Genomic DNA, 17194 nt, shown 5'->3' with positions numbered 1-17194 from the left:
CGGCATAGGGGTGAAAATGTTCGAAGGGTATGAAAAAATAATGACTTTACTCTATTGGATAAAATAATGATTTTCCCGCTCGATGTGATAAATTTTAGGGGTAAAAAATGTCCAAAAATGTGAAAAATCAATATTTTGACATAGTTTTGTAAATGCAAACTGTTTTGCCTAATTTTGTAAAGTGAAACATTGAGTAGCTATTTTTGTAAGGGAAAACCTAAAAGCAACTAATTATGTAATTTTCCCAAGAATTATCAAAGCCATTTAGAGATAAGGCCAAGTCGTCTTAAACACTATACAATTAAGGACAACTAAGGTAAAATCGGGTGTAGACACGTTCTCTGTGAGGCAAACATGGTGGCGGATTCGTGAGGACAACGCTTTAACACAGAATACTGAACCGAGTAACGTGTAATGACATTTATTACCCTTTTAAGTATGGGCCGGAAGGCGCCTAGAAAGGGTTTTTATCATCTCCCTGTCTCTCGCTCTCTTCTGCTGCAAGAAAACTTATCGGTCTTAAGTCATTTGAGGTGTTCGAGAGACCTTGGTGTGACAGCTTGCGTGTCTGATCATCCGGATATTTCGATCTGCATCTCAATTTGCGGGAGGTACTACTAATTTCTGTTCAATTTAATCTTGTTCTTTCAAGTAATTTCGATCGTTTTTGTCGAGAAATCCAGTGGTTTCAGAGAACGGTCTATGATGTATCTGTTTAATTCTATACCCTTCCACTGAGATTTTGCTTGTTTTCTGGTATTGTAGGTTCTCGTAATTCGACAAATTGCTTCCGTCTCGAGTTTTAACCCTTCATATTTCAAGAAGGTGACTTCAAAATCTTCTTCTTGGAACTTAAATTTCCTTGGATTTGAATCATGAAATCAAATTCATTTAATTGATTATCAGAAAGGAATGTTTCAGTATTGGTTGAAGTATTTCCTTTTGTGCTTAATTTATTTTTGTGCTGTAGTTGGGAGAATTCAAGGTTTAGAGGTTCCGAGCATCAATTTTGGATTGGCAAGATGGTTTCATTCGAGATGAACGATCGGAAAAGTACGTGTTGAATGCTCTGTCACTTTATCTTAATTTTCTGCGGCATGAGCTTGTAGTTATTATATTGGAAAGTAAACTTTGCTCGCTTTGCATTTGAACCAACTCAGTTCGTCTTACAGCTATAAGTTTTGTGTCCCTATATGTTGCTATTATGCTTTTATGTAGTTGTAGTTATAATTATAATGTTGTTTCATGGACAGCAGTAATCTTAGAAATGAGTGTTATACTTGATCTATCCTAATCTGTTTCTGTCAGCACCCCCATTTTTATTCCCCTAATACTTATATTCCTTTTCTTTAACCATCTAAAGGTCTACTTTGAGAGTACTTGCATAAAAGGCTATGAGAGGTTTTTATGAAAATTCTTTGTTCTAGTGCAAATACTGTTCGGGGGGGGGGGGGTCGGGGAGAGAGATTGGGGGATGGGGGAACTGAAAGATCTAGGTGGTTGATCTCATGACCTCATAATTATGAAGTGTCTTTGCCAACTGGAGATACCCACTTTGGTTTGTAATATGGACTAGTTTCGCTGGTATCTCATAGTTTCTGCATTGCATTATGCGGGGAAAGTTAATCAAGCACTCATTCCGTTTCACTACCCATGTAGATGTTGAGTGAGACTATAGTAAGTGAATAAAATAAGAAGAAAACATGGCAACCTGCACCTGCACCCTTTAGTTGGGGAAATTATTCAAAATCTGGAAGAAGTTGTGTTCTCAATATTTTGGATTTGTTCATGGTCAACTTAAAAAGGATGGTGGCTCAAATTTTTAGCTGTCAAAGACCTCTACTTTCAAAACCACATGTTGCAGTAGAGCTGATGAATCTCAATGATTTGAAAAGAAGACACTCATCTTGCAAATTCTAATAGTTTTAGACTTTTAGTTGTTGAATTTTGTTTTATCTGTTATAAGTATGTTGTTGTAAACCTATCATTTCTGTATACTTTATGAGTGTTCAATTACTTTTTGCTTGGTCTAAGATGTCTTTGGTGCTTAATTGATGTATCAAATTGTTGTTTTGATAATTTTCTTGATAGGTCAAAGTGATTTTATTGTTGTACGTAGCAGGCTGTAATATATTTTAAGTGCCTTCTATCTTAGGATGTAAAGAAACAAGGAACAACATTGTTATATATCTTAAAAAACCTCTTGGTTTGTAATTTTATTTATCTAAAAAAATTCTCCTGGTTTTCAGTTTCATACTTTCCCAAACTTGTTGCTTAGGCCCAGAAAATTACTAACTTCTAGCCATATTAGTTTGTGCTCAGTGCTGCAAGTTGCTGCTGCCAGAATGAGGTGTCATAGTTTTCTAACTGAATCGTTTAATGATTGCCATTCCAGCTCCCTAAGTGGATACAAAAGCATTTCTCATTTGTAGTTCAGCTTTATTCTTTCAGGGAAGTGCTCTGCCCATTTTTCAGTAACTTTGGTATCGGAATGAAATCTCACATTAATTTTGTCTTGTTTCGTTGGTTTTACCCTTGTTGATTGTGGAGTATCATGTGGATTAGCATTATGAAAAGTTAAATGCACATAATACCCAACAAGAGAAGTTTATTGTTTATACCACAATTTTAAGAAGCAAAGGCAGGTTGTACCATGTAGGGAATTGTCTTCTGTTTGGGGCTATTGAACGGAGAATGTGGACTTAAATTCAATTATTTGAAATAAAAACTGATATGTTTGAATTAGCAATTTCCAGGAAATAAAGATGTATGAATATAACTGTTAGGAATAAAAAAGCTAGTTTTAAGACATGACAAAGAACTAAGGATGTTGAGGATCTTCAAAGGTATAGGTTGGATAGAAATGAAGCTAAGAAAATTGCGGGAAAAACAAGGAAAAAGAAGTATGAAGAGTTATACAATAAGTTGGGCACGAAGGAAGGGGAAAAATATATTTATAACATAGCTAAGATGAGGGATAGGAAGAGTAGAGATCTTGACCATGTTAGATGTATTAGAAATGGAGATGGTAAAGTATTACTCTGTGAGGAGGACATTAAGACAAGATGGGAAACCTATTTCTCTAGTTTACTAAATGAGCATTCTTCAAGCACTTATGATTCGGACAATTACACCTTTCACCATAACACCAATGTCCGAACTTATATACTTAGAATTTCGATGTCCGAAGTAAAAGAAGCTTTAAGGAGGATGAAACTCAGTAAGACACAAGGTCCTGATGAAATCCCAATTGAAGTATGGAAGAGTTTAGGAACCCATGGACTAGTTTTGTTGACTAAGTTGTTTAATAAGATTATGAGCATAGGGAAAATGCCAGATGAATGGAGGATAAGCATCGTGGTTCCAATTTACAAAAATAAAGGAGATATTCAAAGTTGTAATAATTATAGGGGCATTAAATTGATGAGCCATACGATGAAATTATGGGAGAAAATAATTGAAACCCCTTTGAGACACTTAACTACAGTTACGGAGAACCAATTTGGGTTTATGCCGGGAAGATCTACAACGGAAGCTATTTACCTAATTAGGAGACTTATGGAAAGGTATAAAGAATGTAGGAAAGACCTTCATATGGTGTTTATTGACTTAGAAAAAGCTTATGATAAAGTCCCTAGAGTGTTAATTTGGCAAGTACTAGAGAAAAGAAGTCTTGCAAGTAAATATGTAGATATAGTTAAGGATATGTATGATGGTTTGGTGATTAGTGTTAAAACAGTGAGGGGACAAAGTAATGAATTCTCGATAACAGTTGGGTTACATCAATGGTCAACTTTAAGCCCATATCTATTTGCACTGGTAATGGATTAATTAACCAAAGACATTCAAGATGAGGTCCCCTGATGTATGCTTTTTGCGGATGATATTGTGTTGATTGATGAGACCCAAAGGGGATTAATAATAAATTAGAATCATGGAGAGTAGCTTTGGAATCAAAAGGCTGTAAACTTAGTAGATCGAAGACATAATATCTAGTTTGTAACTTTAGTCATGATCGGGCAGATGATGAGGTGGTGATACTTGACAATAAAGAGATTCCTCAGAGTGATTGTTTTAGGTACCTAGGTTCAATAATAAGTAAAATAGGTGATTTAGAGGATGAGATTTCCCAAAGAATTAAAATAGGGTGGATGAAGTGGAGAGGTGTGTCCGGGGTCTTATGTGATCGGCGTATTCCATTAAAGCTTTAAGGAAAGTTTTATAGGACCGTTGTTCAACCAGCTATGATGTACGGTGCAGAGTGTTGGACTGTTAAAAAGAATCATATAGATAAACTCAGTGTAGCAGAAATGAGGATACTAAGATGGATGAGTGGCAAAACTATGATGGATAAGATAAGAAATGATCATATTAAAGCTGGTCTGGGAGTTGCTCCCATAAGTGATAAGCTTCGAGAAAGTCGTTTAAGGTGGCACGGCCACGTTCAACGGAGACCTATAAATGCCCATGTACGGAGAAGTGATATAATCCATATTGAAGGAACTAGAAGAGCTAGGGGTAGACCTAAGATAACCTTAGGAGAAGTGGTGAGAAAGGATATGTATAGCTTAGGCCTTGTATATAGCATGACCTCGAACAGAACTGATTGCAGGGCAAAAATCCATGTAGCTGACCCCATTTAGTTGGGACAAGGCTTATTGATGTTGAATATAATCTGTTAGACTATGTTTGTTATTTTCTTAGATGAAAGAAAGAGTTGGAAGAAGAAGAAAAAATATATAGTTTCTCCTGCTAGTTCTTTTGTTGCATTGAGAAAATTAAGAGGAAAAAAAAAAAAAAATGATGAAGTTTGTCATTGCTGTCTGAATTTCTCAGAGTTTCAGTGAATTACTCCCCACCATTGAGGGAGAGAGGGAGGAGAAGCTTGGTGTGACCTCATTCCGTTTCAACTTTATTTTGTTTGTGTTTTGACATGTAATGAGTGAGACACAAAAGTAGGGATAACCTTTGCTAAAGCTCAATTTCATCATAAGTTTCTCAAAAATGTAACCATATGACCAAATTCATTGTATTCCCTTCATTTTACTTTCCATGGTGCGTAGAAAAGCAGCCAAACCTGCCTGATAGTGGTGATTGTGGCTTCACAATCATATTTTGAATCCACTCCCTGTGAATGTTAGATCTGAATCTGGGTTAGAGAGTTAATTTGGATTTGACATGTATGGTGATCCAGTGCTCTTTTTAAAGTCATTACTAGTACTCTTTTTGTCCCTATAGTCAGTTAAGATCCTTTTCTATTTGACGTGAGTTTTCATATATTCCTATCATTATGTAATATATGCTTCACAGAATATCATAGAACAGGAGAAAATGGTAGAATGTGGAAGGGGTTTTAGAACCATGGCTCCAATCCCCACACAAACAAGAAAAAAAAATGTGGAAGAAAATATGATGCCTTTCCATTTTCTAGCAAGTGGCATGAAATCTTTTAGTTCATGAGGACTCTGTTGGAAATGCTTCTGAAATGAAACTTTGAAGGATATTCTTTCTTATTGTAGATACTAATCTACCCAAACTACAACTATCATAAAATCTGTTGAAATGAAACTTAATTGCTTTTAAAGCTGCTGAACAGATGAATTTACATGCTAACATAGTAACAACAATCCATATCGTACTTGAAACATGTTCCCCCCCCCCCTCTCTCTCTCTCTCACTTTTCATGTAATCCTGAATTTTTTGAGCATCATCATTTTGGTGTTTGTATTTTAAGAAAGAGTTAGTAGATTAGCACAAACTCCATTTGTAGAAATCAGGAAGGCGGAGACAACAAAAACCCAGACCAAGATATTGTAAGAAAAAATTCGTACTTTATTTGTTACTTTGGTCAGCATTTTGCATGATACCTAACCTTCTCGAGATAGCAACTGTAAGCCGAAAATTTTCAAGGAGTTGGTGGCTTCTTCCATTAAAAGAGGTTTGATAGGGATGCTGACATGCAGGCTTCACTTGGAAATAAAACTGCCTTCAAAACCACCAGCTGATCTATTGATTCATTCCCAGTAGTAGTGAATTATTTTCATCTTATGCTAACATTATTCATAATTGAGAAACTGAGTGGATAGGGCTGTTATGCCTTAGAATGGTGGTGTAACTTCTTGCCAGTAGGGAGGTCACTCATGCTAGAGTAGGCAACTGATCTGTTAGAAATGGTTTTGATGGAATTCAGCAGCATTAACTTTTGTGCATATAGATCTACAGGTTGATTTTGAACTTTGTTGGACTTATTGTCTACATCAGTGAGGCCTTGTTTGGTTTACAAGAGATGACTAAAATTGACTAGAAAAAACCATTTTATTGTACAAATTTGCCCTGGCTTAAAAATACTTAATACTGTTAGTTTTAATAGAAATTCTTCTGGCAGATATCGAATTTTGTCTTGGGAATATTGTCTTTTCTTTTCAGTAAGGACCTAATCAACTTTTTGATCGAGAATTTTTGTCTTCTTTTCTTTTTGATTGACAACCAAATACCGTGAATTTATTTTTCATTTCATTTTTTTTTTACTTTCTAGTTACTTTTTCTTTTTCTTTTCTTTGCTCTCCTCCTACCAATCGCTTGCTAACCGAATACGCCTGAGTGGACATATAATACACCTAAGTAGATATAGATGATTAGTTCCTCCAGGTTGGTTATGAACTTTGTTAGACGAGCCGGGTTATGAACTTCGTTAGACAAGCCATCCATTCTTATAGCATCTGTGGGAGTTTTTTTTTAATTGACTGTTAGAACTTGACTACTGATTCGAAATGTGGGAGCAGTTATTGTTTTATTTATTTTTAATTAATTTGAATAGAATGTAAAATATCAAGTAGGCATGTCAGGCTACCATATTATTATCTATTTTTATTATTTTTAATTCAAGGACAATTATGATGTATTCTTCCACATTGGTCACCTTCTAAATTGTATTCATTTAATGACTTGACGTGAATTGTGTTTTTTAAATGAGACAGAGATCGGGCTAGGATTGACAGGGTTTGGCATATTTTTCTCATTTCTGGGAATGATCTTCTTCTTTGACAAAGCACTTCTTGCCATGGGTAATGTAAGTGTTCAGTCTTAACTTGTTTGCGGTTCTCTTATTCTCTTTGTGCCTTCTTTTCTATTTGGCTATTTCTGATAAGGGTGCCTTACCGTTTATCTGCTAATGTGATACTTGATCAGGTCCTCTTCTTGTCAGGCTTGATGTTGACTATTGGACTGAAATCCACCATGCAATTTTTCATGAAACGCCAGAGTTATAAGGTGGATTCTTTTTCGTTGTGTCCTCGTTCTTTCCCCTCATATTGCTTAGATTGTACTCCTTTTATTGTTGAGCAGGGTACAGTCTCATTTTGTATTGGCTTCTTCTTTGTTCTTATTGGGTGGCCTATCATAGGCATGATCTTTGAAGCATATGGGTTTGTTGTGCTCTTCAGGTTTATTCTGCTTCACACTCTTCTTTTCCATTTACTCGTTTTATGACCGCAAACTTATATTTGGTTTCTGATTTGGTTCCCGTTGCAGTGGTTTCTGGCCTACACTGGCAGTTTTTCTTCAAAGGATACCAATTCTTGGTTGGATTTTCCAACAACCATTTGTGACTTCGGTAAGTATTCTGACGATTCGAAAGTATCATTAACTAAACATTGTTTTGACTTTCGTGTGATCAGTGAGGTGATCTTTTTTCTATTACCCTTTTTTGTGTGCATCTAGTAAATTAGTTTTTTGTTTGGTGTTGGTGTTGCATTTCTTAGCAAAACCCTTTCATTTTGGGCCTTTTTAACTTTGTGACAACATTTGGCTGTGAAGATCAGATGATCAGCCATGAGATCTGAGAGGACAAGATGTTTAAATCACTTTTTATTTTGCAGAAACTTGTATCGTAGGACACTGTTAAGGGTCAATGCCTATGGATTATTTAGTCCACTTGCTTGTGTGTGTGTTTTTTTTTTTTCTGTGAAATATACTGATATTCCCATCCTGATTCATTGTTCATCATTTTGTACCATCTTAAAACTTGAGACTCCTTTTTTTCTTACCCCCTTCTCCACTTTCTGCAGCTCATGAACAGGTATAGGGGTAGACGGGTGCCTGTATGAAGTCTTTGAATCAGCTCAGGAGCAAAGAAGCAATGCAGAACAACAAAGAAGCAATGTAGAACAATGTCCTACACTGTAAGATAATGTTTATCAGAGGTGCAGTGTCTTGTTTTGTTCCACATTGTAACATTCTAACAAATTGCTCCTAAAAGGACTTGCTTGTTGTGGATTTTGCCTTGTGTACATCAGGCTTTTTGTACAGACTGGCGTACTGGTGTCCATAATTTTTTGGATGATGCCAGGGGCTGTAGATATCTCAGGATATATTTTTTGTTCTTTTGTTAATACACTCTCTTTCCAAGATAATAAATTTACTTGATTGGTGATATGCTTGTTCTCTTGGTTGGATGTGAGCTATTCTCTCTTCATTCCCTCACCTTGGTCTTCTTCATTCTTATCCTCTACATCTCTAGCAGCCCTTCCTTTACCAAGAACTAGAATTAATAGTAAATAAGGTCCCACTACATGAATTCTTGCCTTTCAATCAACACTGTTTGTGGCCATGTTAGAATTTTATATTTAGGTATATTGGTCTGCTTTTTATTTGCCGATGAAAAAGTTCGTTTCTTCAATTTGTAATTTTGGAAACACCAAAAGCCTTAGATTGTGGATTTCAAACACGTTTTTTTTCCCCAGTGAAAAAAATAAAAATAAAAAACTGATTTCAAATATTACACGTTCCTGAAAATTTCTATCGTGCGATAGACCTGTAAATAGATTGGATTTGGCTGGGATAAATTTGAATTCGAATATGAAACTTTATCGGATATCTGATGATAACCTAATTTGATAAACTATCCGATTATTGATTGGTGATTGTCATTTTCTTATAATTTTTATTCTAAATTTCCAATTTTCGATTACGGTTTACCGGTATTGTATCAGTATTCGAATCCGATTATCATCCCTTTTTAGATAAAAAATGTCAAATACTTTACTTTATCCGGATATTATCCGATCCGATAAGCAATTATCCGAATCCAAATCTAATTGCTTAGCAGACGGATATGGATATTTTCTGTTAACAAAAATTATAAAAATTTCGGATACAAATAACCTTAAACGAATACGAATGTGACGGATTTTATCTATCCATTTACAGGTCTATTGAGCGATAGCTCAAACAAAGAAGTTAGGTATGCGTTTGGCAGTGCTTCCATTCTAAGAGACCAGTTCTTATGCAAAACCATTTTTTGGTGTTTCTGTGCTAAAAGATCATTCTTTGATTGAAAATGGGCATTTGATAAATCCATTTTGAAATTATTTTTAGAACACTATTAGAATAAATTGGTGTTTGATAAATTTGTTCAAAGGTTTCAACAGAGTCAATTTTATCACTTCTATTTCTGTTCTTTGGTAAAAACATCCTTTTAATGTTCCGCAAAAGAAGTTCTCCAGACCACTTTTCTGATCAGTCCATTCTTAAAGAACAGAAAAACGAACCCATTTAACAAACGCTTTTAACCCGTTTTTCCGTTTCCAAATAACAGAAGAAAGCCAAAAACGTTTTTTAAGAACATTACCAAACACGCCCTAAAGAAATACTTGCAACCTTCCATCATCTTTTACCTTTGTCTTTGACTCTGCCCACCCATGAAAAGATTTTTGGAAATCTAATGGAAATATCTACATCCATTTTTCAAGGGAAGGTACGGCGTTGGGTCATGCAATTGTTAACCCAGCCTGTTACTGCAAGGGTGTGAAAACAAACGTCTTTGCATTGCATGAAGACCTTCTCCCTTTATAATTTTGGGAAAGACATATTCCGTTTGAGAGTTTGGTATATGCCAATACTATCATGAGTTTATTTCTTTTCTCTAGTGGAAAATACATCAACCATATTATATTACTTGCATCCCCTGTAATAGTGCCTGTTACATTCACCATAGGGTCTACAGTACAAAAAGGAATGCAGACTGTTAAATATTGGTTGTTAATTTTTATGAAAGTATTTTCAAAATGGATATAATATCCTTTATAGGGGTAACGTGATCTTTATACCTTTTACTTAAATTTTATTTTTTCCATATATAATTAAATAATCTCCCAACTTGTAGACTAGAAGAAGTACGAATTCCCCAAAGTGAAGAAAATTTAAAAAGAATAATAATAATAAAGCTAGAATGAAGCAAAGAAAATCCAAGCTTTGGGTTTTCACTTATCCCCTTTGATGGTGAATAATTTGCCTGCGTTTTTTTTTTCTTTTTTTCTTGTAATTTAGACCCACCATGTTAGGGCTTGTTTGGTTATATAAATCTAGAGATTTCAAATCTCTGATTCACAAATGCGAGATTTATACCCGTTCGGTTGTGAAAATCTCTAGATTTATGAAATCTAGAGATTCATCTTTTTACACTAAAAACGTGAATTTGTAGATTTATGGATATGGGATGAAATCCAGAGATTTCATCTCTACTATAAAAACGGTAAACATTTTGTTGGGGGGTAATTTGGTATTTTCATCATTGTATATGTTGAGGCTTGGGGTTGGTTCATGGGTATTATGCAAATCGATTTCTCTCATTTTTGGGGTTTCTTTTCTACGGGTTTTGAGCTCTCGGTGAAGGTTCCATGGCTGCCATCTTCGAGCTCCTGCAACTATGAATCTTGGAGGATCTTTGTGAAGATTATTTGGGGCTTTTGATCAGTGGTGGTAGACGATCACTTGATGTTGGTATTGGCTTCTATTCTCACCTATATCAGGTGTTATCACATTCTCTCTCTTTCTTCTCATTCTCTGTAAAGTTCCAAATTATAGTGAAGTTGGATTCGAACTTGAATCCCGGAGATGCAGGCAACATTGCCGAACTCCGTCATCATCTCTCTCAATTTTGATTATCCTTGCATGTTTCGGTCCATATTAGATTAGGGCATGAGGTAAAATCGATCACAGATTGGCATCAGAGCCTTCTGGTTCATGTTTCTATGATTTCATTTTAGGTTTTGTATAACATTTAAATCCTAATTTGATTGTTTACTCATATGGTTAACGATTATCTCAATTTACAAATTTCTGATTTCTTGTTTCTTTTGTTGCTTGCCTCTGATATATGCTTCAATGTTTCGGTTCTCATAGTCTTCTATATAATTGTCATATATGATATCTCTTATGATATGATCTGATGTTATATGTCAATTATAAGATTCGGTTCTATGTTAAACCATGTTAATTTGATTCATATGTTATTGGTATCTTGTATAAATCTGTTTGTAAATTGTTGGGTGATAATCTAGTATGAGTAAGTTGATTCTGAGATGATTAAAGATTAATTGATCACATTAATTTCTTGATTTCTGATTATACTAGCTGCTGTCCTGTTTCTTTTGTTAATATTTGATACAATACTTGGTCTGTATTGATTAGATGTGTTAACAATTTGTTAATATAGGCTACTGCAATTGTATAAAGTTAGCTTATGAATTTGTGGTTAATTAATAACTGATTATTTAATCTTTGGTTAAGATAATCTTCTTTTGTCAGAATTGTATATCAGTATTGTGAATTTGTTATTCTTGTATATACTGTTTGGTGTATGATATTGGCTTCAAAATGGAGCTAACCAAGGGATTTGGTCTACCAGGGGAGGGTACTCCTCCTAGTGTGGTCAATGTGGTTACCACAGGCTTGAGTAGAGAAGTAGGTCTAGGGGGAAATCCTAGTTACCTAGGTTTGGATACTCCTATGGGGGGGGGGGGGGGGTTCCAGGGTAGATATTGAGAAGTTTAATGGGACAGGGGACTTTGGGATTTGGAAGAGAAAGGTTCGAGCTTTAATGGCTCAGCAGAAGCTCCTAAGATCCATAGATGACCCAGATGCTTTCTTTGAAAGCTTTGACCCAGTCTTGAGGACTGAAGTGATGGAGAATGCAATTGAATGCATGCTCTGGAACATCACAGATGGGGTTATCAAGTGTCTTGATGATGAAAACAATACCCCTATTGGAATAAGCTTGAACAAATCTATCAGAAAAAGAATCTAGGCAATAAGATTTATCTAAAGGAGAGATTGTATGGGTTTAAGATGGACCCTACAATCAGCCTTGACAAGAACCTAGATATGTTTAAGAAGTTGATTCAAGACTTAGCCAACACAGGGGAGAAGACTAAATTGGAAAATCAAGACTTGTCTATTATCCCTATTGAATTCACTTCATAATGATTATCTTGTTGTTAAGAACTCAATTAAGTATGCTTGTTAAAACATTTCCCTAAAACAACTGATTAATGCCTCAAAGAATAAGGAGTCAGAACTATTGGCTTCTGGTAAGACTAAAGGCAATGGGGAAAATTTGTTTGTAAAGGGCAAAGGCTCTTACAAACAAAGGAGATCCAAGGGGAAGGGTAAAGTATATGAAAATCATGAAAATAACAACAAGAATAATAATGGGAACAACAAGTCTGATGCAAACCTCAAGAGATGCTTTTATTGCAAGAAAGTAAGACATTTTAAGAAAAATTGCTTTGCATATAAAAGGAAAATGAAAGAATTGGAGACTTCTCATTCTGATATGCCTGGTTCCAAGAGTGGTCAAGCCAATGTCTATGAAGACATCAGTGAGGTGCTTACCATATCTGAGGGCAATAGGCAAAAAGGATGGATTTTAGATTCAGGATGTACTTATCACATGTGTCCTCACATGCATTGGCTTACACATTTGTCTGAGTTAAATAATGCCAAAGTTATGATGGGAAATGATGATTTATGTGATGTAGTTGGTATTGGTTCTGTTGAATTGATGAATCACAATAAATCTATTTTCACTTTACATGATGTTAGATACATACCTGACTTGAAGAGAAACTTGATTTCAATTAGTAGCCTTGATAGTGCTGGGTTTGTAACTAGTATCTCTGGGGGTATTCTTTCTGTATCTAAGGGATCTCATGTATGTTTAAAGGGCATTTCTCAGTCTGGTTTGTATGTTTTTGAGGGTAGTACATTCCTAAATGATATCTCCAATATTTGTTGTTTGTCAAGTGAGTCAACCATCACTAGTGTGTGGCATGCTAGGCTAGGACACATTAGCATTAAAGGGATGCAAACTCTAAGTAAACAAGGCCTGTTTGGCAAGGATGTAATTGAAAACTTAGAGTTTTGTGAGTCATGTGTCCTAGGTAAGCAGCACAGGTTAAGCTTTGGAGCTGGGTCTCACTTATCTGGAGCTATATTAGAATATGTACATGCTGATTTGTGGGGACCTACTTCAGTCTTGTCTTATGGTAGAAACTTTTATTTCTTATCTCTTGTTGATGACTACTCTAGGAAAGTGTGGATCTTCTTATTGAAAACCAAGGATGAAACTTTTGAAAAGTTCAAGTATTGGGTTGCTTTGGTAGAAAACTTGAGTGGAAAGAAAGTTAAAACATTAAGAACTCACAATGGATTAGAATTTGTTAATGAAATGTTTAATCGATTTTGTAATAACAAAGGGATTCAAAGGCATAGAACTGTTATGTATACCCCTCAACAATATGGCATTGCTAAAAGGATGAATAGAACAATATTGAACAAGACTAGATGTATGCTCATTAGTTCAGGGGTACCCAAGGGTTTCTGGGGTGAAGCTGTTACAATAGCTGTTCACCTAATCAATAGGAGTCCCTCTATTACCTTAGGGTTTAAAACCCTTGAGGAAATGTGGTGGGGGAAGCACCCCCAGTCTTGGCTACCTTAGGGTATTTGGATGTGAATCCTTTGCTCACCAGAGCATTGGTAAATTAGAACCCATGAGTAAAAAGAGCATCTTTCTAGGGTATCCTAAGGGGGTGAAAGGCTATAAGCTGTGGGATAGGACTGTGCTTGGTGTCAAGACCTTTGTTAGTAGGGATGTTCTCTTTAGGGAGAGTGTGTTCCCTTGTCTTTCCATTGACAATACTAATTTGAATCCACTTGATCAAAGAATGACTGACTTTACTCAATTTGATTTAGGGCAGGTTGATGTTTCCTTAAGTCCTGCTCAGACTCTTGATTCTAGTATACCTGAAGAACCCTTGACTTCCCATCAACCCAGCTCTAGTGATAAAGAGTCTGAGGTTGTAGTTTCTGATATTGAGAGTGGGCCATTGCCCTCTCCTGAGACTTCCACTGGAGAGGTGGAAGAAGTTCTTGATCTGAGTGGTTACCAATTGGCAAGGGATAGAGTTAGGAGAGTGGTCAGGCCACAAAAAAGGTATTTAGCCAACTTTGCTCTTGAGACTGATATTTCTGTCTCTGAGATTGGGTCTGATGAACCTAATTCCTACGAGGAAGCTTTGGATTCCAAAGATAAAGATTTATGGGTTCAAGCCATTAATGATGAATTAGATTCATTAAATAAGAACCAGGTTTGGGAATTAGTTAAGAAGCCCAAGGATCAAAGGTTATTTCCTTGTAAGTGGATATTTAAAATCAAGGATGATGAAGTTGATAATTCCAAAAGATATAAGGCTAGATTTGTTGCAAAAGGTTTTGTTCAAAGAGAAGGGGTGGACTATGATGAAATTTTTTCTCCGTTTGCCAAGTATAAGACTATACGATTGTTGTTGTCCCTAGTTGCTCAGACAAAAATGCCAATAGAGCAATTGGACGTCAAAACTGCCTTTCTTCATGGCAATTTAGAAGAAATGATATATATGCAACTTCCTTTAGGCATCTCGGCAGCTGGAGAGGAATCACAAGCTTGCTTGTTGAAGAAATCTCTCTATGGACTTAAACAGGCTCCTAGGCAATGGAACAAACGTTTTGACTCATTTGTGTTGAGTGTAGGTTTTAAGAAAAGTGTTTATGACAGTTGTCTATATTTTCTCATTTCAGATTCTATTGTGTTGTACCTAATACTTTATGTTGATGATATATTGATTGCTTGTGTTGATTCTAATCTTATTCAAGATGTTAAGGACAAGCTGAAATCTGAATTTGAGATGAAAGAACTTGGGACAGCCAAGAAAATTCTAGGGATTGAGATTTATAGGAATAAGGGGGAGGATGTTATGTTCATTAGTCAAAGTTTATACTTGTTGAAGGTTCTTAAGAAGTTTAATATGTTAAATTGTAAACATGTGAATGTTCCTTTGGCTGCACATTTTAAACTTTCTAATGATCATTGTCCTAAGAATAACTTTGAAAAGAATGAAATGTTAAAGATCCCTTATTCTAGTCTTTTAGGTTCTCTTATGTATCTCATGATATGTACCAGACTTGATATTGCTCATGCTATTAGTGTACTGAGTAGGTTTATGTCTAATCCTGGTAAAGAACATTGGCTTGCCCTCAAGTGGCTCTTAAGGTATTTGAGAGGTACTGTTCATAAAAGTTTAGTGTTCAAGTCCACACCTGGTGATCTTATTCTTGAAGGATATACTGACTCTGATTATGCTAGTAATATAGATAATAGGAAATCATTATCTTCTTATTTCTATATGTTATCTGGTAATTGCATCAGTTGGAAGGTGCAACAACAGCCTATAGTTGCTTTGTCTACTACAGAGGCTGAGCTTGTTGCTGCATCTGAATGTGTTAAAGAAAATATATGGTTGAATGGTTTATTGTGTGAACTCGGTATTTTAAAGATTAAACCTGTTGTCTTTATTGATAACCAGAGTGCTATCTTTTTATGTAAAAATCCAGTTTATCATGATAGGACCAAACATATAGACATTAAATACTTCTTTCTCAGGGATATGATAACTGATGGTTCACTTTTAATTGAAAAGGTAAGTACTGAGCATAATCCTGCAGATTGTAGTACTAAGTCATTGCCTCTTTCTAAATTTCTACATTGTCTTGATTTGTTGGGAATTGGTGATGTTGTTTTTTAGTACATATGTTCTGTAGTTTTTTAGTTGTATATTACTTGTTTTAGATTGTGGTGTGTGTCTTGTTGTCTTGTCTGTTTATCAGGTTTGCATTTGTTGTAGTTTTAGGGGAGATGTTGTCCAAATTTTTTATAACTCTTGTTCTGTTTGTCTCAGTTATGAGATATATGCCTGGTGTGTGCATGTGTGCTCTTCATAGTTATATCAGTGAGTTATGAATCATGAGTTATTGATTAGGGTTTCTCTACCTGGTGCAGTTTGTTGCATGGTGTATCTGCATGGAGTTCTTAGTGTTGCATAGTTAGTATATGTCTAGGTATTTTGCATATTTGTTATTTGCTTTGTACTGTGGTCTCTTTGTTTTGTGTGTGCAGGTACACTTGGATGATGATGGTCGTAATCCAGCTCACTATAGTCATTTTGGATGTACAGATTAAGGGGGAGATTGTTGGGGAGTAATCTGGTATTTTCCTCTTTTAAGTCATATATCAATTGAACAGGTTTAGCTCATACGGTTCAAGGCTTTGTATATGTTGAGGCTTGGGGTTGGTTCATGGGTATTATGCAAATCGATTTCTCTCATTTTTGGGGTTTCTGTTCTACGGGTTTTGAGCTCTCGGTGAAGGTTCCATGGCTGCCATCTTCGAGCTCTTGCAACTATGAATCTTGGAGGATCTTTGTGAAGATTATTTGGGGCTTTTGATCAATGGTGGTAGACGATCACTCGATGTTGGTATTGGCTTCTATTGTCACCTGTATCAGGTGTTATCACATTCTTTCTCTTTCTTCTCCTTCTCTATGAAGTTCAAGATTATAGTGAAGTTGGATTCGAACTTGAATCCCGGAGATGTAGGCAACATTGCCGAACTCCGTCATCATCTCTCTCTCTCAATTTTGATTATCCTTGCATGTTTCGGTCCATATTAGATTAGGGCATAAGGTAAAATCGATCACACATTTGCTTATTCACAAAAATCACAAATGAATCTATAGATTTCATTACATATATTTGGTTAACCAAACAGTTAATTTTATAAATTATAACTCCATATATTTGAAATCTCTAGATATTTGAAATCTCCAGACTCATGTAACCAAACAGGCCCTTAAAGGGTGCACATAATTCACCTTTTTTTTTTTTAAAAAGAAACGTATGTAATAAAATTTAAATTCAAGGATGCTTTCACCTTAAAGTTTGGCTCAAGCTATTTCTCAAGTCCCATTATTTCAATGTCTTGAGTCATGGCACTTCTTACTGTCAAAACGTGGTTTATTCACTACAAACTTATGACTGT

At 35.6% G+C, this 17194-nt stretch overlaps 1 protein-coding gene across 1 annotated transcript; it reads left to right on the top strand.

Moving 5' to 3' along the window:
* Positions 1-455: 455 nt before the first annotated feature.
* Positions 456-8524, top strand: LOC149007581 (vesicle transport protein GOT1-like). Its single transcript, XM_089165860.1, has 8 exons — positions 456-611; positions 766-825; positions 971-1053; positions 6978-7069; positions 7189-7269; positions 7345-7442; positions 7531-7612; positions 8067-8524. The coding sequence occupies exons 3-8, from the start codon at positions 1023-1025 to the stop codon at positions 8103-8105; spliced, it is 423 nt and encodes a 140-aa protein (XP_089021986.1). The 5' UTR covers positions 456-611; positions 766-825; positions 971-1022; the 3' UTR covers positions 8106-8524.
* Positions 8525-17194: the final 8670 nt, after the last annotated feature.

Source organism: Hakea prostrata, chromosome 8 (genome assembly GCF_041222555.1).
Source record: "Hakea prostrata isolate BN-2017 chromosome 8, UWA_Hpros_2, whole genome shotgun sequence".
Classification (NCBI taxonomy): domain Eukaryota; kingdom Viridiplantae; phylum Streptophyta; class Magnoliopsida; order Proteales; family Proteaceae; genus Hakea; species Hakea prostrata.
Note: the sequence above shows the minus strand (reverse complement) of the source record. Positions and strands in the feature narration are given on the sequence as shown.